General features: G+C 43.5%; 1 protein-coding gene across 1 annotated transcript in view; it reads left to right on the top strand.

The window, feature by feature from the left end:
* Positions 1–22,638, top strand: part of TNFSF13B (TNF superfamily member 13b) — a 38,859-nt gene extending 16,221 nt beyond the window's left edge. Inside the window, exons 4-6 of the mRNA XM_058670512.1 lie at positions 14,182–14,294; positions 14,381–14,531; positions 21,575–22,638. Of these exons, the coding sequence (XP_058526495.1) occupies positions 14,182–14,294; positions 14,381–14,531; positions 21,575–21,687 (377 nt within the window). The 3' untranslated portion in view covers positions 21,688–22,638. The remainder of the gene's footprint in view (positions 1–14,181; positions 14,295–14,380; positions 14,532–21,574) is intronic.
* Positions 22,639–26,033: the final 3,395 nt, after the last annotated feature.

Raw genomic sequence — 26,033 nt, 5'->3', positions numbered from 1 at the left:
CTTTATGTCACAGGTGCTGTTATATCTATACATAAAGAATTCTTATTTATATTTTAAAATCTGCATAGCATTCCCGGGTAAGATTATAATCTGCGTAACCAGTCCTATTCTAATGTTCTTGGTGACAGTCTTTTAAATGACAGTACTTTAAAGAATAATTGTATGTTTGTATAATTTCTCAGGTCAATCTGTGTTTTTTAATAGTTTGAACTTTCCCAACAGTTGTGAAGTGGTTCTGCAGGACTTATAAAATGTAATTCTACAATAGGTGACTAAAACAAAAGTCCCTGAAATTTATTTTTTTTAATAAGAAATGCATGTGATATTGTTACATACTTTAAAATGCACTTATTTTCCTGTCTACATTCCTCCGATTTTTGTAATTTTTTCTCTGAATTATCTGTTTATATCCTTTCCATTCTCTATAGGATATTTGGTCATGTGCAAATTAATCAAAAGTGAGCTTTTTAAGGAGATAAATTCTTTGCATTGTGAATCATAAGAATTTTCTACTATGTTACTGTTTTCCTTGTAATTTTTAGTGTTTTCTTTGTCAAATTAGCTTTACCTGGTATTAAATCCCTGTATTTGGATAAATTTATCTTTTTTCCATTTTTCCTCCCCTAAATATTGGTTTGTCTGCATACTCATATCACCTCTCTGGCCCCAGTGACGTTCGGTTATAAGAGCTTGTACAAGCTTGTTGCCTGGCATTTCTTATTCCCTCTTCACTTGTTTGCACTTTCAAGGTTTTCTTGTTCTTTACTTTCCCCAGAGGACCTGGCCACCATAGTGGCCAGGGCATCCAGCAGTTGGGGCATCTATCTCATTCCCCCAACTCCTAGACGCGTACCTGGCAAAGCTGGGCATGGATTCCTTTCCACTTTGTTAAATAAATAAGTTAAATATTTAAAGGCCTACATCCCACTGATGGTAGCCCAGGGATCATCAAGCCATGTCCTGATAAAATGGGGGGTCAGGGAACAAAGGGACACCACACCCTCTAGGGCAGTCTCCAGTCGTCTCCCTCCACTCCCACCCCAGCACTTCCCCAGAGGACCTGGCCACCATAGTGGCCACAACCTTTCACTAGCAATATGTGAGGTTCTTCCTTTTCCACATCCTCCCTGGTATTACTGTCGACACTGTCCTCGTAGTGGCTGAAGAGCGCTCTCATTATGGCTGGCCTGCTGAGAGTAGTTCTTTTTATATTGTGAATACTAGACCCTTATGAAATACCTGATTCAGAAGTATTCTTCCTTTGCTGGAGGCTACCTTGTGATGAAAGCAAAGTGTTCATTCTGATGAAGCCAACACATCCGGTTTTTGCATTTGTTTCCAGTACTTTGGGCATCATTATCAAAGAATGTGTTACCATGTCTAACATGATTTATTCACATGTTTTTGTTTAGTCTTATGACTTTATGTTTTATACTAGATCATTCATCTATTGTCAGCTCATTTTTGTATGTAGTATAGAGCATGGTGCCAATATATTTTACTTTTCCTATGGACATTTAGTTGTTGCAACATCATTTACTATCAATTTTCACCCAATTGAATGGTGTTTGGCACACTTGTCTTAAAATGTTCGAGTACAAATTTTTGGCTTCTTTTTTCACACTTTCAATTTTTATCTATTATTATTATCATTTTATGTACAGTTCCATATATTCTGGAATTTTCCCTTTCCCCTCTCCCCAAACACCCTTCCATCCTACTGAGTTCCCCTATATTATTACAATAGTATAGTTCTTCTTAATCAGTCATAAGTCCACCATTGTAGGCATAGACTGTTGGCAACGCCCGCGTTGCCCCGTACCCCTAGCTGAGCGGAGGGACTAGGGTTACAACGCAGTGAGACAACACAAGATAACACGCAGTACACAGAATGCCGATCGATGATAGATTGATCTTTATTGAAACTCCAGGCTTTCTTTTATACTCTGCCTAGCTCCTCCCAGTGTTTATCCAGTCCTCAAGTGGCCACCCTAAATCCTTCAAGTTCCTCCCAGTAGTGGCCACCCTAAATCCCTTGAGTTCCTCCCAGTGTTTATCCAATCCCTTGGCAGATAACTTGACAAATAGGAAGCAGGAACTTGTGGTTAAGCCAGTGGCTAGATGTATCAGGCCAAAATTGCCCATCCTGTTACCCTCTGAGAAACAAGCTAAGCTGTGGAGTTAATCCTTGGGAGACCGGGGCCTGCAATAGACAATGGCAGAGAATCCAGCTTCATATTGTCAAGATATAGTAAATACTCATTGGGAGTCCATCTTTGTCTGGAAGTAGAGATGCACACTGCATTGTATCCTCACATCTGGATATGACAGTCTCCATTGCACAGTTACTATACATCCCCTTAAATGAAAAGCCACAAAACTAAATCAATAATAGGAAGAAAAAATAGAAATCTACAATGTCATGAAGTTAAATAACATGGTACTGAATTACTAATGTGCAGCTGAAGAAATGCCAAGGAAAATCAAAAACCTTCTTGAAGAAAATGATGCAACTGTGTAATGTATGAATCAGTAAAGAATTTAATAAGAAGAAAACTGCTTTAAAGAAATGAAACTAAAAAAAAAACAAAATCCTTGAGATACAGATTCTGCTGATCTTAGTTGGTGAAATCTGTCTCCTGTAGGCAATTAATAGATGGATTTTGTTTTTTAACCCATCCTAATAATTTATGACATTTGATGGATGGATTTTAAGTTATTTACATTCAGAGGTAATATGAATAGGTGGTAATTTGGTCCTGTCATTTTAGCAATGGGTTGCTCATTGATTTAGTCTTCTGTTGTTATTTTACTGGGATGTTCTTCCCATTTGCCTTTGGTTTTGGTGAGTGCTTTGAGAACATCTTTAGAACATTTGTAGGGCAGGTGTGAAACAAGCATATTCTTTTAACTTTTATTTCTTTCCAAAGTCCAAGGAAAGCTTTTTGGGGTATATCATTCTGGGTCAACAATTTTTGCTTTTAAAATCTAGAATATGTTGCTCCATTCTCTTCTGGCCTGTACAGTTTCCTGTGAGAGATCAGCATTAATTTAATTGCCATTCCTCTATATGTCAGCTGATTTTTTTTCACAAGCACATTTAAGGATCTTTTCCTTTTGTTTGATTGAAGAGATCTTGATTATCACGTGTTGTGGAGAAGATTGCTTTTGGTCAAGCCTGTTGGGAGTTCTGTGCTCTTCTGGGTATTGTTTCCCAATTCTTTCTCCAGATTAGGGAAGTTTTCCTTTATTATTTCATTGAATGCGTTTTTAAACCCAGCTTCTCTTTCTGCACCTCCTGAGACTCCAATAACTCTTATGTTTAATAGTGTCTCTTAATTTTTGAATACTTTTTTTTAGCTTGACCCAGCTCTGCTTCCAGTTTTTTGATTGCTTCCCATTGTGACAAGAAATATCTTCCAATTCTGAGTTTCTTTTTTCTGCCTTATTTATTCTATTATACACACTTTCCACTGATTTTTAAATTAGCCCAATTGCACCCTTCATTCCCAATAATTTGGCTTGAGTTTGTTTCAGTGTTGTTCTTTCCTGTGTGACATACTCCTTAAATTCCTTGAACTCCTGTTGTTGATAAGAAGTTTTATAATGAATTTTCTGAATTCTGTATCCCCCATTTTCTCGATGTCTTCTTCAGTGAACTCTGAGTTTGGCAAAGGGTTTTTGCTTCTTTGCAGGAGAGTCTTCAGTAATATTGCACCTTTGTCTCTTCTTTTGTTATTGGTCAATGTACTTCTGTTTATCAGATTCTTCTTCTTAGGGCAGGTTTCTAAGCTGTGTCACCCACACATCTGCAATTCAATTTTGTTTGTTGCAGTTGGTACACTGTTCTTTGTTTGCAATCACTTGCCACTCTCTCCAGTGAATTTTAGTACTGGGCTCTTGTGTTACACTTCCACCACTGTCTCTGTAGCCCCAGCTCCTGGCTCACCACTCTTGACCTCCTGTGATCCCGTTCTGAGGCCTCACTATTGTCTGTGCAAGCTTTCTCCCACTTTCGATTTGAGCAGTTCCCAGAATGAGGGAGAAACCAAATGTCCTAAATAGCTAGGTGGTTGTTGGTGTTGATCTTGCCAGAACCTGTTGGCCATTAAATCCTGGACCTATTGAAATGTAAAATCCAAAGTCGGTATTATTTTCAATGTGGGACCAGCTCAATGCACTGAGATCAGTGAGTTTGCTCCTAGCTCAGTGCATTTTGCAGCTCCCTGTTGTGCCTTTAGTCTCAAAGCCTTTGCCATCCCATACAAAATGGTACCTGATGTGCTACTCTGGAGTTCTGGATCAGCTGGCCATTACGTCTGGGGGCTACCTGGACCTATTTTGTGTGTAATCTGTAAGAGGCAATGTCACTGCAATGCACTGAGCCTGAAATGTGTTTCTTCCCAGCTTAGTGCATGTGGAGTCCTGTCCCAAGGCCTTTGCCTCCCTACAAAAAATGGCACCTGATTCAGCTCTCGTGGAATCTGAGCTGTGAAATCTACCCCATTCCTGAACAACCTATTTGAAATCTTCTGCTGCTGGTCAAATAAAAAAGCCAGCAGGAAGGGCAGTTCTTTGTCTGATTTCACCTCCTGAGTTCCCAGTGAGCTCCCCTTCCCACAGGGCTGCTGGTGAAGCTCCAGCAGTCAGTGTCTAGATCACTGCTTGATGAATGCCACTGGCATATCGGTCACTGAAACATCACACTTTTGTCTCCGCTGCTTCCCCATGTCTGTCAGTCTCCAGGTATCCCTCTGCTGTTGTTCTGTCCTCTCCTATTTCCCAGAATGTGCCTTCTCTACTTCACCCTAGCTAATGTTTCTCTGTCTGTTTAAACATGTCCTTACCCTACTCCACCATCTTGATTCTCTAAAAATTTTTGACTTCTTTGTGTAAATTTATTCCAGGCATTTTTTAAACTGTGTCTTAGTTGGTTCAGAGTGTTTTTAACACATTACCAAAAGCTGGGTTAAAGAATGCAAATTGGGCCCTGTGCAATAGCCTAGCAGCTAAAGTCCTCATCTTGTACACACTGGGATCTCATATGGCTGCTGGTTCTAATCCCATTAGCCCCGCTTCCCATGCAACTCCCTGTTTGTGGCCTGGGAAAGCAGTCGAAGACAGTCCAAACCTTGGGACCCTGCACCGACATGGGAGACCTGTAAGAAGCTCCAAACTCCTGGCTTCAGATTGGCTCAGTTCCGGCCATTGTGGCTGCTTGAGGAGTGATTCAATGATGGAAGATCTTGCTCTCTGCGTTTCTTTCCATCTGTACATCTGATTTCCCAATAAAAATAAAATAAATCTTCAAAAAAATGGAACATTATTTCTCACAGTTCTGGTGGCTGGAAAATCCAATAGCTTGTAAATAGTCATCTTTCCGCAGTGGCCACACTTGGCAGAAACCAGAGGCAGTAGCCAGCTCTGCTAAGTCTCCTCTTCCAAAACTCACCCCATACAGCCCCAGGATCCCTTCTTCTGATTCCATCACGCTGGAGTTAACATTCCATCACATGAGTTTTGGGTTTACAAAAACATTGAGTCTGCAATAGACACTATTGTGAGGGGAATTATTTTTCTTGCTTTCTGATTATAGATTTCCAAAACACAGTTGGCTTTCAAGTTTAATCCTGTTTTCTGCAACTTAAGTCATTTATTAGTTCTGGCAGTTATCTCATGGATTCTCTAAAGTTCTTTGTATGTAGTTTCATGATCTCTGAAAATAGAAACAAGTTTATGTCTCACCTTCCACTTAATGCCTTTCATCTCTTTCTAGTTGCTCTTTGTTGGAACTTCTAGCATAATGATAATTAGTGGTGGTAAAAATGAGCGTTGTCTTCTACCTGATGTTAGAACATGAATGCAGGGTACTGAATCAGCAGTGGAGCAGCTAGGATTTGAACCACTGCTCATATGGTTGCTGGCACTGCAGGTGGAGGAGTAGTCTGATATACCACAATGCTGGCCCACCCTCACTCTGATCTTTAGTGTTACTTTCCTTCCTCCAGGTTTGAGCTAACTTAGTTCTTTTCTTTCTTTTTTTAAGTGTAAAGTTAGGATGGGCTGAGAACTTCTGTTAAAAATGTGTATAAGTGTTTCCCCAAGCAGTATATTTGCTTATTTCCGTGAGTTTTGGTATATTGTGCTTTGATTTCCATTTATCTCGAAGTATTTTTGTAGATTTACTAAATATTTAAGAATCTACTGGCAATGTACCATTTTCTGTTTTTTCTTTTTGTTGTTGGTTTCTAGCTTCATTCCCTTTGTGTTTAGAGTTACTGTGTAGAAACTAGCCTTTTAAACTTATTGAGAGTGGTTTTGTTGCGTAACATGACCCATCCTGAAGAATTATCCAAGCACATCTGAGAAAAATTTGTATTCTGATAGGTGCATTATGTCCTGTTTGTGTTTGGTACTGGTTATCACAAGGCTTTGTTCAAGTTTTCTACTGGCTTACTGATCTATTAGATTGCCCAGTTATTACTGAAATTCGGCCAATTATCCATTAAAATATATTTATCTCTTCTATTTAATCTCTATTTAGATTTTGAGATTCTGTTGAGTGATATGAATGTGCTTGCAATTTTTAGGTCTTTGTAAACTGATCCATTACCAATACATAATACCATTAGTATGACCACTCTTTGGTTACTAGTTACAAGGATACACATTCTCCACGCTTTTACCTTCAACCCATCTGTGCCTTTGAACTTGAAGCACAAATCCTTTAAGCAGCATATGGGCGGATCTTGAGATTTTTATGTATATTTTATGTATATTCTCTATATTTGTTTTGCAAACCTCTGTAGTTGCTTTAGTTAGCAAGTTTTATATGCAGAGCTGTTACTGATAAGGAGATAATTATTTCTGCCGTTTCAGTGTTTATGCTTTTGCTTTATTCTTGGGCGAGTTTTGTTCTTAGTTCTGGACTTACATGCTTTGCATTTCCATTCTTCCCCATTTCCTTTGCTGTATATTTGTTTAGTAATCATAGTTGCTACTGGCTATTGCAAGAAACATTCTACAAAGTGTGATTTTAATTGCTGTAAACTTAATTTCTCCCTTTTAAAATTTCTTTATTAGTTGCTGTCAGAAAATATAGATGCATACATGAAGTGTCACTTAAAATAATAATAACATTTTTTCATATTGATCTTTTTAATCACATAGAAAGCAAAACAAGATAAAATGAAACTCAAAAACAAATAGCAAAAAACAAAATTTTTTTCTTTTGGGAGGAAAATTTATATAGAGAAGGAGAGACAGAGAGATTGTTCATGCATTGGTTCACTCTCCAAATGGCCACAACAGCTGAAGCTGGGCCTATCCGAAGCTAAGATCCAGGAGTTTCTTCTGAATCTCCCACACAGGTGCAGCGATCCAAAGACTTGAGCCATTCTCTGCTGCTTTCTCAGACCATAAGCAAGGAGTTGGACTTGAGGTGGAGTAACAGGACATGAGTTGGTGCTCATATGAGATAGTGGCACTGCAAGTAGAGGATCAGCCTGCTATGCCACCACACCAGCCCCAGCAATAGATTTTATGTGTGTTTAGTTAGATATCTTTATCAGTGATCTTTATTTCCTCACATACCTTTCCATAATTATTCAGGGTCATTTTTTTCTGAGCTGTAGGATCTCCTTTAACATTTCCTAGAAGCTACATTTACTACTGATGAATTGCTTAGGTTTTATTTCTTTAGTAGTATGTTAATTTTTCCTTCACATTTGAATAATTTTTCTCAGATACGTAATATTTGGTTGACATCTTTTTCATTTATCAAATTTAATAGACCACCTCATCGTCTCCAGGCATCTGTGGTTTCTGACAAGAAATCGGCTGCTCATCTTGTTAATCCATTGTGTTTGAGGAGTTTCTTCTTGCTGTTTTCCAAATTCTCTCTTTGTCCTTAAGTAGCTTAATCCTAGTGAGTCTCGTCATGGATCTCAGTCTTTGTTCTAACTGCACTTTCAAGATGTGTCCGTTCATTTCTCTCTCAAGAATGGGAGGAATTTGGTCACTATTTCTCCAGTTACTATTATGCAGTCTCTCCTTCCTTGTCCAATTTGGATTCCCATAAATTGTAGGTTAATCTGCTCAGTGGTATCCTAGAACTCATTTGTGATTTATTCACGTTGCTTAATTCTTGTATTTAACTTTATTTTTTAGGATAGCTTTGGATTCACAGGACTATTAGGAAAATTCAGATGAAGCTACAACTATCCAAAATCCTTCTAAGCCATATGCATGCATAACTTCTGTTACCACGGTCCCTCATCAGAGTGCCACATCTACATAAGTGAGTTATACACCTTTTCACCCACAGCGCATGACTTACATCAGAATTCACTCTTACTGTATGTTCTGCAGGATACCACAAATCTACAGTGACATGTATTTACCATTATGTTATTGTGTAAAATGTTCTCCCTGCTCTCAACTCCCTTTGTTCTGATTACGCTTTCCCTCCCTCACCTTAACCTTGGACTATCATTGCTCTTCTTACTGTCTGCATAGTTTTGACCTTCCCAGAGTGTGATATAGCTGTGATTACACAACATGTAAGCTTTTCAAGGTTGACTTTGCTCACTGAGTAATATGCTTTCAAGTTTTCTTTATGTCCCCTGTTATGGCTTGGTGATTCATTTCCTCATAGTGCTGAATGATATCCTTTTGTTTGATGTGTACAACAGTGTACCCCTTCACTTATTGCAGGATATCTGGGAATATAAGGTTTGGTAATGATTAATAAAACTAAACTGTAAACATCTAGTGCAGGCTTTTGTATGGGTTGAAGTCCTCAACTCTAGGTAAGTGTATGATTGCTGGCTGTGAAATAAGAAGACAGCTATTCATCAAGGAGTTCAGAAAAGCCCTAGTAGGTGAAGAAAGCAAGAAAGCATATTCTTCCCAGAAGCTTCTGGAAGACATGGAGCCCTGCATGCCCCTTGCTATTAGTCCAGTGAGACATCTGATGTGCAAATTTGTGAGATAAAAAGCATTTGTGTGGGTTTTTTTTAAAAGATCTATTTATTTTTATTGGAAAGTCAGACTTACAGAGAGAGGGATAGACAGAGAGAAAGATCTTCCATCTGCTGGTTTATTCCCCAAGTGGACAACAGCCAGAGCTGAGCTGATCTGAAGCCAGAATCCAGGAGCTTCTTCCTGGTCTCCCACATAAGTACAGGGTCCCAAGACTTTGGGCTGTTGTTGGCTGCTTTCCCAGGCCAGGAGCTGAATGGGAAGTGGAGCAGCTGGAATACAAACCAGTTCCCATATGAGACCCCAATGCAATCAAAGCAAAGATTTAGTCACTAGGCTCCCGCATTGGCCCAATATTTGGTTTTTGAAGCTACTAGATTTGCAGCAGTTGGTTATAGTAGTACCAGGGATCTAGTGGAGCCCTCAGACACTGGGCCTGCAGCTTGTGTTAGACCCAGGAGATTGCTCAGCTTTGTCTTGTGTGGCTGATTGGCTGGTTGGTTTGCCTTGTACAGTTGCAATTCTGTGTATGATGCCAAGTCCTTACCTTTATATTGTTTCCTGACTCCAGATTCTTATTCAGCCCCTGCACTCTTTATTTCCATGCCATTTTGTTTAGTATCAGATTTATTTTCCTTTCTAAAATTTCTACTTTTAGTTAAATGAATTTTGTTTTCTTTTAATTCCTCCCATTCTTGCAGCTAACATTGCAACTTTCTGGAGTGTGTGTGCGGAGCAGGATCTGGTGTGGGAGGCTTTGTGGCCCTTTGGGAGGCAGCTGACCCCTCCTCCCCCCGTTGCTAATAGTCTTCACTTTACTGTGATCTCAGTGAGTTGTGCTGGCATTTACAACTGCCCGTCCCATACACCGCGGAGGCAGAGAAGGAGGGTTTCTGCAGCCGCGTGTGCAGTTGTCGTCTCTTGTTTTGACTTTTCGCATCATTCTTTCAAGGGTGTAGTGCTGGGACTTGCTCACCTCTCACGGTGTGCTGCCTGGGACGCCCTTGCTTCTGAAGCATGCTTGCCTTCGTGATTCGCAAACACACTTTCCTGAACCTGGGGACATTCCTTTTTAATGTTTTCACAATTTGTTCTTACATGTCGAGTGTAAATATGGGCACTTTTCAGACCTCTCGCTTCATCCCACTCTCCTTTCATTCTTATTTCTTTGCCATCCTTAAAGAGTCTCAAGTGCCATCTGTCATCTATTCGCTAATATTCAAGTTGCTTCCAAATCTCCCAGAAGTTTGTCTGTTGATTTTCTGAGCTTCATCTCATCACAATGCCAAGCAATGTCTGCTTTGTGTAGCAAAAATGCTATTGCTTGAATTGATTTTTCTTAGCTAGTTTTGAAAAATCTCATCAATAAAACTTCTGTCTTAAAAAGTATTTCAGGGGCTCAGCAGCGTGGCCTAGTGGCTAAGGTCCTCGCCTTGATCCCATATGGCCGCTGGTTCTAATCCCGGCAGCTCCGCTTCCTCTCTGTCTCTCCTCCTCTCGGTGTATCTGGCTTTGTAATAAAAATAAAATATATCTTTAAAAAAAAAGTATTTCAAACACTTTTAAGATAACAAAATGGAAATTCAAGACAAATTGCCCAAGACAATAGCTTTGAATGATGGCTGCTGTGTGTAGTGTTTATTTTCGGTCTTTGAGGGAGACAGTGCTGCAAGTGCCAATTTGGGGGGACATGTACTCTCTAGACAGTAGAATAAAAAGGAATTCTTAAGATAACCATTTATTTGCTATAAAACTTCTCATTCTGAAGTTGAAGGGCAGATGATTTCAGAAATGTTTACAATTGCTCTCACATATTAATACTGAACTTACTTTTTATTTACTTTTGGAATTTAATGTATATATTAATTTGCTCAATTTTTAAAGGCATGTCAGTAATGAAGTATTTCAAATATATGGAGTTGCATTTATATGAGGGCATATAAACGTTTTAGCTGTTTACTTACAATAAGTGCCAATGTGCTGGAAATTTAGTCCAAAATTCTTAAATATCTACTTTAAGCAGTGTCAAATGAAAGTTCAGAAAACATCACTACTAATTGGGCATTAATGCATATTGTCTTATCTGCATTTATCTGTTGTCTCATTAGCAAGTTTAAAAATCCGAGATAATTTTAAGATGTAGAAACTTGCTATAGTTTTTTGTTTTGTTTAAGGGGCCATAGTCTTAAGTTTGTTGTTTAATCTGTTTCTTAAAGTGCTTAGAATTTCAACAGCACATGTTTCTCCCTTGCTTCACTGTGTTTTTAGTGTTCAGCTCTGACTGTCACAAACTGGCATTTCATGCAGGAGAATCCCTGAGAGAGAGTGTATGTGTGTGTGTGTGTGTGTGTGTGTGTGTGTGTGTGTGTGTGTGACAGACTTAGTCCCAGAAAGGTACAGTGAAATGCCAAAAAGAAATATCAAGAGAAAATAAGAAGGCAGATCTCATCGTGACTTTTCTTTCCCATTCTGACAATGTCAAGAACTTTACAAAGAATTGGGTTATTAGTTCAATCCATACAGCTATGGTATAAAGAAACAGAACTTGGTTTGAATTATTACAGAAGAAACTTTAGCAAATCAATGTCTCTAGCCAGAAAATAAACAAACTCTCAGGGAAAGATGTTTCGTTCCAACTCATGGGTGTCTGACGGAGGCTATTTCACTTCCCAGAATTTCAGCAATTAGTCATAAAACTGCTTTTCACAAAACCATTAAATGTTTTGGATAAACTGTCATATTGTGTTGTTTTGGATTGTTTTATGTCTCAAGTTGAATTGTTAAGTGAATATCCACTTGCTGCAAGCCTGCTGTGAGTGCTGTGACCATTTGAAGCTCCAGGGAAGCACAAGGAAGCAGTGTGTAAATAGAGCTTAAATCCATAGATAACAGTAACTAAGACAGCCGCTGGTGTGGGCTGGGGGGACAAGAGAGCATCCTTGGAATCTCGTTGAACTCCCAGAAGTCATCACCTTTAATGTCTGAGCCTGCATTGTGCAGTTCTAACAGTCATTAAGGCTAATTCTTCCTAGTGGTTCTCAGCATGTTGACTGTGTTATCTTATTTCAGCAATGAAGAGCACTGTGGCTGGAATCTTTTCAATGAAATAAAGTGCAGATAGGCGAAGATGAAACCACTGAAGCCATTAGTGACAGGGGTTCCATCATGTACCGGAGGAAAAGGCTCCTGGACGCCTTTCTTTGGGGTGACCTGCTCCGGGTCAGCACGCATGTCCAGGGAGACACAGCAATGGAGAGCCTGTCACCTTTGTCATTTGTCACCCACTTCCTTCCTCCTTGGTCTTCCCTCCCTTCTCCCTATACTCCCCTAAGCCTGAAGACTCTCATGCTCACTCTAACTTGTATTTGTGGAGCAATTTTTTTGATCACCTGGAGCTCTCAGCTCCCTAGAAATACTCAGAAGATGTATGGTTCTGGTTTGTTGTTCTTCCCTCAGGAACTAAATCTGGAAACATTTCAGATATGTTTCATTTGCCTCAAGAATGTTGTCCAAAACAGATAAGTACGCTTGCGGTTGCACTTGTGGAGTAGGAGAATCGTCGTTGGGTGCATGTCTTATTGTGCCTCTGTGGGGGATTGCACAAAAGACTTCCTGCCTCCTCAGTCCCAGGAAAGCCAGCCTTCTGAGCCTTTGTCATGTTGTGTCTGGCAGATTCAGAGGTTTTATCTTTAATATTATCATTGTTATTTTAATTGGAAAGGTTGACTTACAGAGAGAGCAGGAAAGATGGAGAGAACTCTTCCAACCATTGGTAAACTCCCCAAATGGCCATATGGCCAGAACTGAGCTGATCCAATGCTAGGAGGCAGGAGCCTCTTCCTAGCTCTCATGTGGGTACAGAGTCTCAAGGCTTGGGCCATTCTCTGATACTTTCTGGGGTCTTAAGTTCGCTACTGCATTAAACAAGATACAGCCTGAACCCATGCCCATATGGGATGCCAACATCACAAATGAAGGATTAGCTTGCCATGCCATCATGTCGGTCCCACCGATTTTGGTTTTAATTTTACCTTTGTCACCTTTCTTGTGCCAAGGAAAAATTAGGAGATGCCTATGTCATATCATCTTATTACCAGTACTTTGTGTTGCTATAACAAAATACCCAAGAGTATTTAATTGTAAATAGAAGAAGTTTATTTTAACTCAGAATTTTTGAGGCAAGAAAGTTAAAAATTCAGGGCCACATCTGCTCGAGAATAAGCAACGCGGTTATAACATGAGCAGTTGGATGGCATTCATCCATTCCTTAAACACTCCACCTTCAGTGCCACTCCATCGGAAGCCAAGGTTCATCATGAGTTCTGGTGGGGAACAGTCCAGGCCTCAGCAGCCGCCATTGCCAACTCGTCAGGAGCGTTGCGATGTGATTGACACCAACATCACCTTGCTTTGTGTTCTTTCCTTATTTTGCCATTTGCCTAATCTCTATTCACTTGTGTTACACCATGTTCTTTGTGTACCTCGGATTTCTCAGTCTTTGTCCTTGGAGCTCACCCTTGCTCCAGTCCTTACACAATGCAAGGGAAAAACCCAGTGACTCGAACTGCACAGGTGTGGAAGGAGCGTGTTAATGTTCCTCAGTGTGTTGCTGTCCAGAAGCACAGCGTCTGTGGTTTGGTCTTGCCTTTCACCCCTCTCCGCACCTGTTGTTCTCTCTCTGCTCCTTTAACTGACCCTGGGCCTCTGCGGGGACACACCGGGGACAAACGCAGGAGGACCTGTGTCCTGTACGGCAACCCTGTGGCTGTTTCAGACCCAGGTTATAGCGGCTCTTGACTTTCCCAGGGAAGGGCATGTCTTGGCATGTCCTTCCGCCTGGCCTCTGCTCAGGGGTTTTGTTGTGGGGGACTGACTTGTTCCTGATCTCCCCACTGGCAGCCCAAGGGGAGTCACCCCCAGTGCTCTCAGAGGTTGGCTTCAAGCTTTCCCTTCCATACCAGGGTTTCCTATCAACTGGCTGCAACTCTCAGCAACGAGAGGAAACCCAAACACTCCAAGGTGTGCTGACACAGGCCCCTGCAGCCTGGCGGCCGGGAGGCCAAAGGGAACACAGTGCGTGGTCTCCCTCCCTGTCTTCTGTTTTCTAAAGATGAATTTCTCCTCAAAGTTTCAGATTTGGTTAAGTAATGAAGCTGAGTTTTCTGTTTCTTTTCTTACACATCATGCTCTTCCTTGTAGGATCTTACACATTCGTTCCATGGCTTCTCAGCTTTAAAAGAGGAAGAGCCCTGGAAGAAAAGGAGAATAAAATATTGGTCAAAGAGACTGGTTACTTCTTTATATATGGTCAGGTAGGTTCACACCCCTGTCCACCTTCACAGCCCATGCCTCGGCCCTTGCACACCCTCCTGACCACGCTCTTCGGCTTGTCCCTCAGGTCTTGTACACCGACAACACCTTTGCCATGGGACACCTGATTCAGAGGAAAAAAGTCCACGTCTTTGGAGATGAACTGAGTCTAGTGACTTTGTTCCGATGCATTCAAAACATGCCTGAGACACTGCCCAATAACTCATGCTATTCCGCTGGTGAGTAACAGCTCCTAGGCTTGTTCGGTGTCAAATGGAGCGGGGCTCCTGAAAGTGAGCTGCCATTTGCAGGCCGGGAAGAATGGTGCCTGAGATGCAATTAGAAAGACACTCCTCCTGTCTTGTGTGTGTTGCACTCTTAGTGATCAGCAGCTGTGTTTTAATTGTCACAGACTGATCTTCTGTAAGTTTGCAAAGAGGGAAGCAGGTGCTTGGCATTCTACATTGAGACCAATCATGAGAGATCTCTTCCTCCATCTGCATCAGCAGCAATAATACAAGCAAACATCCGCAGACGGAGTCCAGTCTGTCAGGTGCTTTTCCCACTAGACTCACTTGCTCACTCTTCCCATGTAAGTGATGTGGAATCTGAGACAGAGCCAGCACATAGTTGCCCACGGGTGCAGCTACTGAGTTCAAGAACTTGTTTTTCTGCACCCCGGGCCCAGGGAGGAGAGCTTTGTCTGGTCCTAGCCTGGCTCAGGCTCTGGACCCCCACCCTCCCTCGCAATGACCATCGGGATCGCTCCGGAAACCCCTCATAGCAAACAAGCAAACATACAAACTAAAAAAAAAAAAAAAAACTAAAATAAATAGACAACAAAAAGTAGAGCTTGGAATCTGACAGGCAAGAGCTGGTGTGGATTGGCTCATGCCTCGCTGAGTGGGACACAAAGATTAGTCACTCCTCACCATGGTGTTGGGGATTTTCCTGCACACCCCCCCAAAAAAACAAAAAAAATGTTCTGCGCCTTAATTGTCGACAAATGTCTTGTTACAGTTACAAGCCAGTCTAGATTATCCTAAAATCTGACAAGCCCAGCAAAATTATACTTCAACACAACAAACGGCTAAATACTAAAATGAAATGCACATGAGACAGCTGAATGGTACCCTATAGCCATTTTAAAGTGTATAGCAGCCGGTCCTGTATATAAACTAAAATTGAAAAGTCAATGAGCTAATCATAGGATGTGGTTAAGAACTTGCAATTTTTCTTTTAACATACTGGTTACTCAAAACCATGTCAATTCCATAATGTTGTAAATTGCTGTTGATGTTATATTGGGACTCTTGATCGATTGGGATGATATTCTACCAGCTCTAACTTCAGACCAGAAATGGTCTCCCCAAGAAACTGTTCAATTCTTCTGGACAATGGGTAGCTGGACTCTATGCTTGGTATATGTTTGCAAAGAAAGAATCCTGACTGAATTCAAACTGTAATGCTGCAATAAGGTGGAGGAACCTACCAGGGAGGAGGGGCGTGGGGAGGGGTGGGGGGATTCGCAGAGCCTATGAAACTGTCACATAATGCAAAATCATTAATAAAAATAATAATAATAATAATAATAAAAAGAACTTGTTTCTCACCCAGTCGTGCAGCGTGGTCCTCTCGCTCTCTTCCCCATGCTGCAGGGCAAGATGCGGGAGAAAGGCTCCTCCCTCATTCACAGAGATGATAGCAGGTGCAGAGAGGCACCCAACACTGACCCAGGGCATGACACAGTGAGCAGAGAGCAGCAAGAGCAGGTCATGGTAGCTAAACTGCCAACATCCCTTCATCTTATTTATTTAGTTAGTTATTTGGAGAGCAATGGCAAATGAGTTAAGACCAATCTCAGAAGGATATGCTTGTCTTAGCATATTTTTTTCTCTGGGAATTCTGGCAAATCTTTTTGGAACCCTGAGGAATGGCTTCAGTTCCAGTCACCAAGGGACTGCCCATGTGCTGAGCTGCCCTGGGTCAGGACCAGAGGCCGCCTGTGTGCTGAGCAGCCCTGGGTCGGGACCAGAGGCCACCCGTGTGCTGGGCAGCCCTGGGTCAGGATCATAGGTTGCCTGTGTGCTGGGCAGCCCTGGCTCAGGAACAGAGGCTGCCTGTGTGCTGGGCAGTACTGGCTCAGGACCAGAGGCCACCCGAGTGCTGGGCAGCCCTGGGTCAGGATCATAGGTCGCCTGTGTGCTGGGCAGCCCTGGTCCTGACCAGAGGCCGCCCATATGCTGGGCAGTACTGGCTCAGGACCAGAGGCCGCCCGTGTGTTATGCAGCACTGGCCAGGGTCCATTTGTGTGCTGAGCAGCCCTGGCTCAGAACCAGAGGCCACCCATGTGCTGAGCAGCCCTGGCTCAGGACTAGGGGCCACCCATGTGCTGGGCAGCCCTGGGTCAGGATCAGAGTCGCCTGTGTGCTTGGCAGCCCTGGCTCAGGAACAGAGGCCGCCCGTGTGCTATGCAGCACTGGCTCAGGGCCAGGGTCCACTTGTGTGCTGAGCAGCCCTGGGTCAGGACCAGAGGTCACCTGTGTGCTGAGCAGCCCTGGGTCAGGACCAGAGGTCACCTGTGTGCTGGGCAGCCCTGGGTCAGGACCAGAGGCCATCCATGTGCCGGGCAGCCCTGGGTCAGGAACAGAGGCTGTCCATGTGCTGGGCAGCCCTGGCTCAGGAACAGAGGCCGTCCATGTGCTGGGCAGCCCTGGCTCAGGAACAGAGGCTGCCCATGTGCTATACAGCGCTGGCTCAGGGCCAGTGTCCACTTGTTTGCTGAGGAGCCCTGGGTCAGGACCAGGGGCCACCCGTGTGCTGGGCAGTACTGGCTCAGGAACAGAGGCTGCCTGTGTGCTGGGCAGCCCTGGCTCAGGCCCAGGGGCTGCCCGTGTGCTGGGCAGTACTGGCTTAGGACCACGAGTTGCCCGTGTGCTGGGCAGTACTGGGTCAGGACCAGGGGCTGCCCGTGTGCTGGGCAGTACTGGCTCAGGACCAGAGGCTGCCTGTGTGCTGGGCAGTACTGGTTCAGGACCAGGAGCTGCCTGTGTGCTGGGCAGTACTGGTTCAGGACCAGGGGCTGCCTGTATATGGGCAGTACTGGCTCAGGAACAGAGGCTGCCCATGTACTGGGCAGTACTGGTTCAGGACCAGGGGCTGCCTGTGTGCTGGGCAGTACTGGTTCAGGCCCAGGGGCTGCCCGTGTGCTGGGCAGTACTGGTTCAGGACCAGGGGCTGCCTGTGTGCTGGGCAGTACTGGCTCAGGACCAGAGGCTGCCCGTGTGCTGGGCAGTACTGGTTCAGGACCAGGGGCTGCCCGTGTACTGGGCTGCACTGGGTTTCCAAGGCACTGCATCAACACATGCCCAGAGAATCAGCTAGAAATAAAAACAACGGGTTTATGATAGGAGATGATGTCGTTCTTGATCTGCGGAAATCACTGGGATGAGGGGGAAGTTCATTAAACTGGAATTCCCTAATTTTCATAAAGAAAGTCTTCTTGAGCCCAGTGCTGACCAGCAATTTGGTATTGCAAAATGCTCATAAATGGCATGGCCACCCCAATCTGCTGTTTATCCGATTGTGTGTACTTAGAGTTTCACAACCCTGTTAAAGTTGGTGCTCAGCTGCTCCCTCGCATGGGGTTCCTAGTAGAGTCCTGCCAGCTTTCTTGGTGCTTTCCTCCTCAAGAAGCCCTAGTTGATCTTAAGAATTCAGTGTCATGTGTGAGAACCATCTGTCTTAATTAAATTGCAGGTCTGCAAATTCATCTGGGACAAATTTTGTTTAAAATCGTTAAAAGTCACATTAGCATGTAAGTGCACAAAGCGTTTCTGTAAAAATCTGAGAAAACTAAGTGGCCAACTTCAGAAGCCTAAAATAATACTGGGCCATTGTTGCAGTAGAAGTGGTTGAGCGACTATTTGGGACACCAGCATCCTATCGTGGACAGCTGGCACCAATACTGACTCCTCTGCCTCTTGTTTGTGTCCTGCTGACATGCTCAGGAAAGAAGAGGACAATGGCCGGAGGCCTTCAGCCCTTGTCACCATGTAGGGGACCCAGATGGAGCTCAGGGCTCATGGCTGCAGACTGGGCCAGGCGTAGCTATTGTGGCCACTTGGGAGGAGAACCAGCAAATGGAGGATATCACATCCTCTGGCTGCATTTCCAATACATAAATTTTTTTTTGTGATGACACTTTTTTCCTTTATCTTTTTAATTTTAATTTTTTATTAATTACATTGCATTATGTGACATAGCTTTATAGGTACTGGGATTCCCCCATCCCTCCGCAAGCCCTCCCCCCATGGTGGATTCCTCCACCTTGTTGTATTACCACAGTTCAAGATCATTTGAGATTCTTTCATTGTAAGCATATACCAAGCACAGAATCTAGCATCTTATTGTCCAGATAAGTTCAACAGTTTCTTGGGGAGACCATCTCTGGTCTGAAGGTAGAGCCGGCAGAATATCATCTCGATCAATTAAAAGCCACAACACAACATCAGCAAAGTCCGGGAACCTCCTTCCTGAGGTGTGGTCTATGTACGTGACCTGCCAGGTCCTGCAGGGTGGGTGTCAGGCCAGGGTTCACACAGCCCCAGCCAAGCAGGTAATGCAGAATCACAAAAGCAGAAAACATGTAGGTTCTTCATTCCCCCTCTTTCTAATAGCTAATCAAATCTTTGGTTTACTAATGCACTTAGTAATACAATTAACAATGTACAAGTATTGTTGGAAATACTAACATTCAAGAGTCTCTTAGTGCTAAGATGCTCTATGTGTACAAGTCAGTTTTACCAGGAACCAGAGACCCTAACTGCCTATCATCCCATTACCTTCTTACAGTTGATTTGGGAACTTCCCCTTTCTCAAAAGAAGACAGATAAAAATCACAATGACAGTGACAAAGAAAAAGTTCCAAATTCTCCAAAGGGCAGGCTCCTAACATGCGCCTCCCTTTTCCATGGCTGATAGTCCTGGAGCATCTTCTTTTTATTTTTAAAGATTTATTTATTTATTTATTTATTTTTATTGGAAAGCCGGATATACAGAGAGGAGGAGAGACAGAGAGGAAGATCTTCTATCCAATGTTTCACTCCCCAAGTGAGCCGCAACGGGCCGGTGCGCGCCAATCTGATGCTGGGAACCAGGAACCTCTTCCGGGTCTCCCATGCGGGTGCAGGGTCCCAAAGCATTGGGCCGTCCTCGACTGCCTTCCCAGGCCACAAGCAGAGAGCTGGATGGGAAGTGGAGCTGCCGGGATTAGAACCGGCGCCCATATGGGATCCCGGGCGTGTTCAAGGCGAGGACTTTAGGCGCTAGGCCACGCCACCAGGCCCAGATTTATTTATTTTTATTCCAAAGTCAGATATACAGAGAGGAGGATAGATAGAGAGGAGGATCTTCCGTCCGATGAATCACTCCCCAAGTGAGCCGCAACAGCCAGTGCACGCCGATCCAAAGTTGAGAACCAGGAATCTCTTCCGGGTCTCCCACGTGGGTGCAGGGTCCCAAAGCTTTGGGCCGTCCTCTACTGCTTTCCCAGGCCACAAGCAGGGAGCCTATTCCGCCATCTTGATTCTCTCTGCATTTCCAATATGTAAACATTTTTAAGGTACACAAATTAAGGAGTAGTTGCTGCACATGGAGCAGAATCCTGTGATTTGCTCACTGTAGAGAACACTCTAGCTGTTTCCTGTTGATTCCTGTCAACAGAGAAAGTTGAAAGAGCCAGGAACTCGGAGTAGGAATGGCCCATAAAATCAGCAGGTTCAAAACATTTCATTTGTAGCACTAACATGACTTGATTCTCTACATTCTCTAGCTTTTCTTAAAACAGTGGGTTGCCTTAATGTCTGTGATAAAGACAAATATTGGTTTCTAAAAGCACTGAAGTTGGTCTTCAGATACTGTGCCAATGACAGAAAGTGTAGCCTTTACCTGTAACAATACTTTGAAACATACCCTTCTGTCTGTTGCCATTCTGGGTAGCTAGGCATAACCACCAGTGCGGCAGAGAGGATCCTGTGTGCTCCAGTTCTTGCCTGTGTGCTGGTCTCCAGAAGTGTCTGGCGCACACAGCGAGTGCAATCCATCACCTGTGGCTGCTTCTGGCCCCAGAAGGTCCGGGTGCTTTTGGGCTTTTGGATAAAGCAGGCATCGATGGGCATAGACAGGCTTACGTAAGGACGTTTCGTTACATGTGAAAGAAACAATGCAATTACTTTGTAAGTTGAGTTGTGATTTTATTTGATAGTGTTTCTCCCTTGCTCCTCTTCTTTCTTCAAATTATCCTCTAAATCAGCTAAGACTCCTCAGTGTAGTTGAATTCTATTTTATATTCCCGATCCTTAGATTTATCCCTCATTTTAGATTAATACACATGCATTGATAATTCTTAAGGAGATAATCAATTCAGTACATTTAATCATAGGAAACATTTAAGCAAACAAAATGTGAAAGGCTTTAAAAAGCGATCTACATGACACCTAAATCCATAGTCCTGATTGCAACGATCAGTTGTGTTTAAAATTGTTCTATGATGATAAAGGATGTTTGTAAAATTGCTTGAGAGGCACAGAGCTAGAAGGAGAGCTTCCACCTGCTGGTTTACGCTCCAGATAACCTACAACAGCTGAAGCTGGGCTAGACTACAGCTAGGAGTCAGGAATCCAGCCCAGTCACCGAGTGGTCACCTGCTACTTCCCGGGGTCTGCAAAGGCGGGACACTGGAATCAGGGCCTGGGCGTGGCTGTGGAAGCCAAGTCCTCTGCCGCGGGTCACAGGCTGCCTCATTGCTCGGCTGCTAAGCGGTCACTCTCACTTTCAGTGCTTATCATTCCATGTGCATAGGTGAGATAGGACCATGACTATCCAATGTGCGGGTGTCATGCTCCGCACTTTGGAACTTTTATATAGGAATGAGTACAATTTTTGTATTTTTGCTATTATGTAGATAATTTTTCCCATTTTTGTTGTCCATTGTTGTAAAGTGTCTCCTTGTCAATAAAATTAGGCAAAATCAATATTTAAGTATGCAAGATTCTACAAAGGGCTGTGGTTTACTTTAAGTTGTGATAGAAGTGCTTACATCAGTTGTAACTCTCTACTTACTGCTTTGGGGTTTGGCCGAATCGGATTGTCCTTGTGTTAGAGGCCATCGGGTATACTTGGGAGGGTGAAGAGCTATGTGGAATGTTTCCCAAAACAGCATAGCTTTTTGTAAGAATTTTGTAAGCATTCACTTACATTATTGTGAATGCTTCTTTCCTAGGCATTGCGAAGTTGGAGGAGGGAGACGAACTTCAACTTGCAATACCACGAGAGAATGCGCAGATCTCACGAGATGGAGACGGCACCTTCTTTGGTGCCTTGAAGCTGCTGTGACCTGCTTACACCACGCTCGGCTTTTCCCTACCCCGGGGTCACCTCTCTGGGGAATCTGACCTGCTGCTTACACCACCCACGGCTCTTCCCTACCCCGGGTGTAACCTCTCCGGGGAAACACTTAGCAAAAGGAACAAACAGTAGTCACCATGGCCTTCTCTGTGAGCTATTTCTTTTCATTTGCTGAAACTAGTCTGAAACAGGAAATTTAACAGACGGCCACAGACTATCATGTGAATTACAAGAAATAAAGTCCATGTAAGGAAAGATGGAATTAGAAAGATGTGTCACTCTAATTCCGCATTGAGCAACTGGCTCTTCCTATCTTTGGAGGAAGCACACAGCTCAACGGGGCGGTAGGATTTCTGCAGACCTGAGGCTCTGTGACTGGCCACACCTGGAGTGTTCGCATCTGGCACAGGATGGGCAATTTTTGGTTTATGCTGTTTCCTTTTCTATTAAACAGGCCCCTTTTCATTTCAGCGAACATTACAGAAATGAAACAAGAATGCTAGGAATCTTACATCAGCCACATGAGCCAATAATGGCAGGCTTCAATTTAAATACTAACTATTATACTCCAAGCAGGATATTGTTTACATCTTTTGGGACTTAACTTGTAATTTTTATGTCTGAGTTTATCCAAATAATTTTCGCAGGAGGGAAGAGTCTTCCTTATTCATCTGTGCCTCTGTGCACTTCTGCCATGCAAGCCAGCTGCCCTCACAGCTCATACAGGACAACTCTGATCCATGCGCAGAACGCAGACACTGAGCTATAACTGCCCTTCTGCCGATGAGAAGGCAATATGGTTTCTGCTTTATTTCCTGTTTTTCTGTTTCAAACTGCTGCTATTGTAGTTCACATAGCCCAGCCTGTTGGTAGAGAATTCTGTACTCACTCGACAGGCGCTGAGGTTAGTGCAACGTCATAGCATCCTAAAGTATAGCAGAGGCCAAGATCAGGAGGTCTCAGAAGACAGTATCCTGATTTCCTTTTTGAAAAAGCTGGACTTGCGCGTGCCGCCGTGCTGGCCTCTCACGCCTTCAGGGTTCCTCGACGTGCTTGCCTTCGTTGCTCATGTCGGCAGGATTGGCCTTAAATGGTAGATGCAAGAATAGACTCCAGTCTACACTAATTTTCCCGTCTACCCGAACACATTTTTAAGATAGACTTTTCGAAACAAAGAACATGCTTTAAATTTTGCATCCAAAATTAAACTTGTTTAAATCTCTGATTTCTCTAATTCTTGCTTTTTAGTCCAAATAGAATATATTTTTTGCAATGTGTTTTGTTTTACAAGGATATACATAAAGGATCGAAATGGATGCAGTGGGGTTTGGATAATGAAGGAATGGTTAGTATTTTTCCTTGTGTTGCTGCTAATGTGAATGTCAAATAAAGAAACAGAGTGCCTTTGACCTCATTGTCTGAGTTTGTCTGTCAACCTATCTTTTGGTTTGGTGTAAACAATTAAAGCTCACTTCAAAACTCTGCTGATGGATCAGTGTTGTAGCCAGTGTCTTAAGCTTCCCTGCAACACCGGAACCCTGTAGGAGCTCCAGTCCCAGCTGCTCCGCTTCCAATCCAGCTCGCTCTCTTTCTTTTTAAACATCTATTTATTTTTATTGAAAGCTACATATACAGAGAGGAATAGAGACAGAAAGAAAGCCTTTGTCCTCTGATTCACTCCCCAAGTGGCCACAACGACCAGAGCTGAGCCCATCCAAAACCAGGAGCCAGGGCTGGTTCTTGGTTCCCGATGCAGGTGCGGAGTCCCAAGGCTTTGCACCGTTGTTGACTGGTTTCCCAGGCCACAGGCAGGGAGCTGGATGGGACACAGGGCCACTGGGAGCAGAACCAGCACCCTTATGGGACCCCCGTGCATGCAAGGCGAGGACTTTATCCACTAGGCTACCACGCCAGGCCCCCAGCTCTCTTAATGCACCCAGGAAAGCAGTGGAAGTTAGCCCAAGTGCTTGGGCCCCTGCGATCCATGGAGGAAACTCTGATGGAGTTCTAGGCTCTGGTTTCAGCTTGGCCCAGGCCCAACACTTGTGGCCATTGAGGGATAAAACCGCGAATGGAAGATTTCCATCTCTCTCTTTCCCTCTGCAACACTGCCTTTCAAATAAATGCATCTTTAAAACATACAATGAAATGTGAAAAAATATAAAATAATACCTGCTGGAATTTAATAATAAAGAGTTTGCAAATATGTGAATTTTTTCATATTTGAAAAGGAATATATTATTGTCTATATTTGTCTATATAAAATATTCTTTCTTAAAGCCTAAAGTTTTTCTGTTTGTACTTTGTTTAACTGAAAGAGTTAAGCATCAGTAATCCAATCAGCGAAGAGAACGTTGGCATATGGGAGGACTCATGGATTCAACCAAAAACAGTGGTGCAGAACCTGGAGACACAAACATCAAACATCATGCACTTTAGCAGTCAGTAAGAGCTGCATTCCACCTCACAGGAACAGTGGGAGCAAGCTAACAGATCCTTCCAGTTCTGTTTCCAGAAAACAGTTTGGTCGGTCAGCTTCCTGCTTCCCGCCTGAGCTGCAAAAGAAAAGATCTCATCCTCTCACTTCTCTTTTGGGACTTTCCAAGAACCCAAGGTTATTTCACAAGTCAGGTTATGGACATGTCCCAGAAGGGTTTCTGCAGACCTAGCCTTACTGTCACCATTTTCTATTGTCTAGGCTGTCATGTTCCCCACTGGTTTTAGTTACAGAGTCCAGTCTTGGACTCATCCATGTCTAGAGGGTCACACCTGGTGGAAATGACCATCAGTCATTTTTACAGAATACAGGGAGGGCCAGCAGGAACAGGGCAACAGATGTGGCCAGGGCAGTGAGCAAGGGAGTTAAGCATGGAGAACAGAATAGATCTTTTAGGTGAAGCAGGTCCTGGTCTGGCATCAGTTCCTGGATGGCCCTCTGTCCACCTGGTTCCTGGGCGGAGTCCTTCTGCAGTTGCTGTTATGGATCCAATGTCGCTTCCCAGCTACCCTGACAGCTGTGGGCACCGTCATGACGACAGCCTCTCGCTGTGCCTCTGGGCTGGGTGGGTGTTGCAGGACGCAAGCCGGAACTGCTGAAGCCTCAGGTCTGGGTGCTGGGGTAGTTGGGAGGCTGGGTGTGGTTTCTCCCCTTGTCTCCCCTCCACCCAGATACAGATACAGGAAAAAGAAATGGAACACTTGGAAGCAATGATCACACCCACTTTTCACTGACCCTCAATCCTTCCCGTCTTGATCAACTAAGCGCATATATGTAAGTATATATGACCATATATATACCAGATGTATATATATATACACATATATCATCACATTATAAACTGCCTGGCACACAAAGCTATTATAATGTACAGCTTGCAAAACAGTTCTTTTCAGATTATTTAATGTGTTTGTAAGCAGATACAGAATAAAGCCATGTAACTCTCTTAATTTACTGTTGACTTAAATCAGCATTACAATGTGAGTCCCATTTCCTTATATGTGAGACAGGGAAGGAAACAGCCTTTGCTTAAGTGACGTGTATTTGAATATCTGGAAATAGATGTAGGATAAGAGAAATACAGCAGTCATGTGACCATGCCTGCTGGCAACACCAGTTATCAGAGTTTTCTTTGTAAACTTTGTCCTTGATTTTTTCTTTTTTTTTTTTTTTAAAGATTTATTCATTTTATTACAGCCAGATATACACAGAGGAGGAGAGACAGAGAGGAAGATCTTCCATCCGATGATTCACTCCCCAAGTGAGCCGCAACGGGCCGATGCGCGCCGATCCGATGCCGGGAACCTGGAACCTCTTCCGGGTCTCCCACGCGGGTGCAGTGTCCCAAAGCATTGGGCCGTCCTCAACTGCTTTCCCAGGCCACAAGCAGGGAGCTGGATGGGAAGTGGAGCTGCCGGGATTAGAACCGGCGCCCATATGGGATCCCGGGGCTTTCAAGGCGAGGACTTTAGCCGCTAGACCACGCCGCCGGGCCCATGTCCTTGATTTTTTCAAAAGACATAACTTATTTCTTCAAATGTGTGAGAGAGAAATCTTCTCTCCACTGGCTCACTCCCCAAATGGCCCCAGCAGTAGGCTGTGCCAGACCAAATCCAGGAGCCAGGAGCTGCATCAGCGTCTTCTGCTTCGTCTGTCCCTGCTGCTTTCCCAGGTGCATCAGCAGGCAGCTGGATTAGACATGGAGCAGCCCAACTAAAACTTGAACTGGCATGCATAAGGGATGCTGGCACTACAGGCAACGGCTTGCTTGTTAAGCCACAACACTGAACACCTCGATGGTTTTTTTTGTTGTGTGTTTTTGTTTTTGCTTTTTAGG

This window comes from Ochotona princeps, chromosome 12, assembly GCF_030435755.1.
Source record: "Ochotona princeps isolate mOchPri1 chromosome 12, mOchPri1.hap1, whole genome shotgun sequence".
NCBI lineage: Eukaryota > Metazoa > Chordata > Mammalia > Lagomorpha > Ochotonidae > Ochotona > Ochotona princeps.
This window is presented reverse-complemented; position numbering and strand designations above follow the sequence as displayed.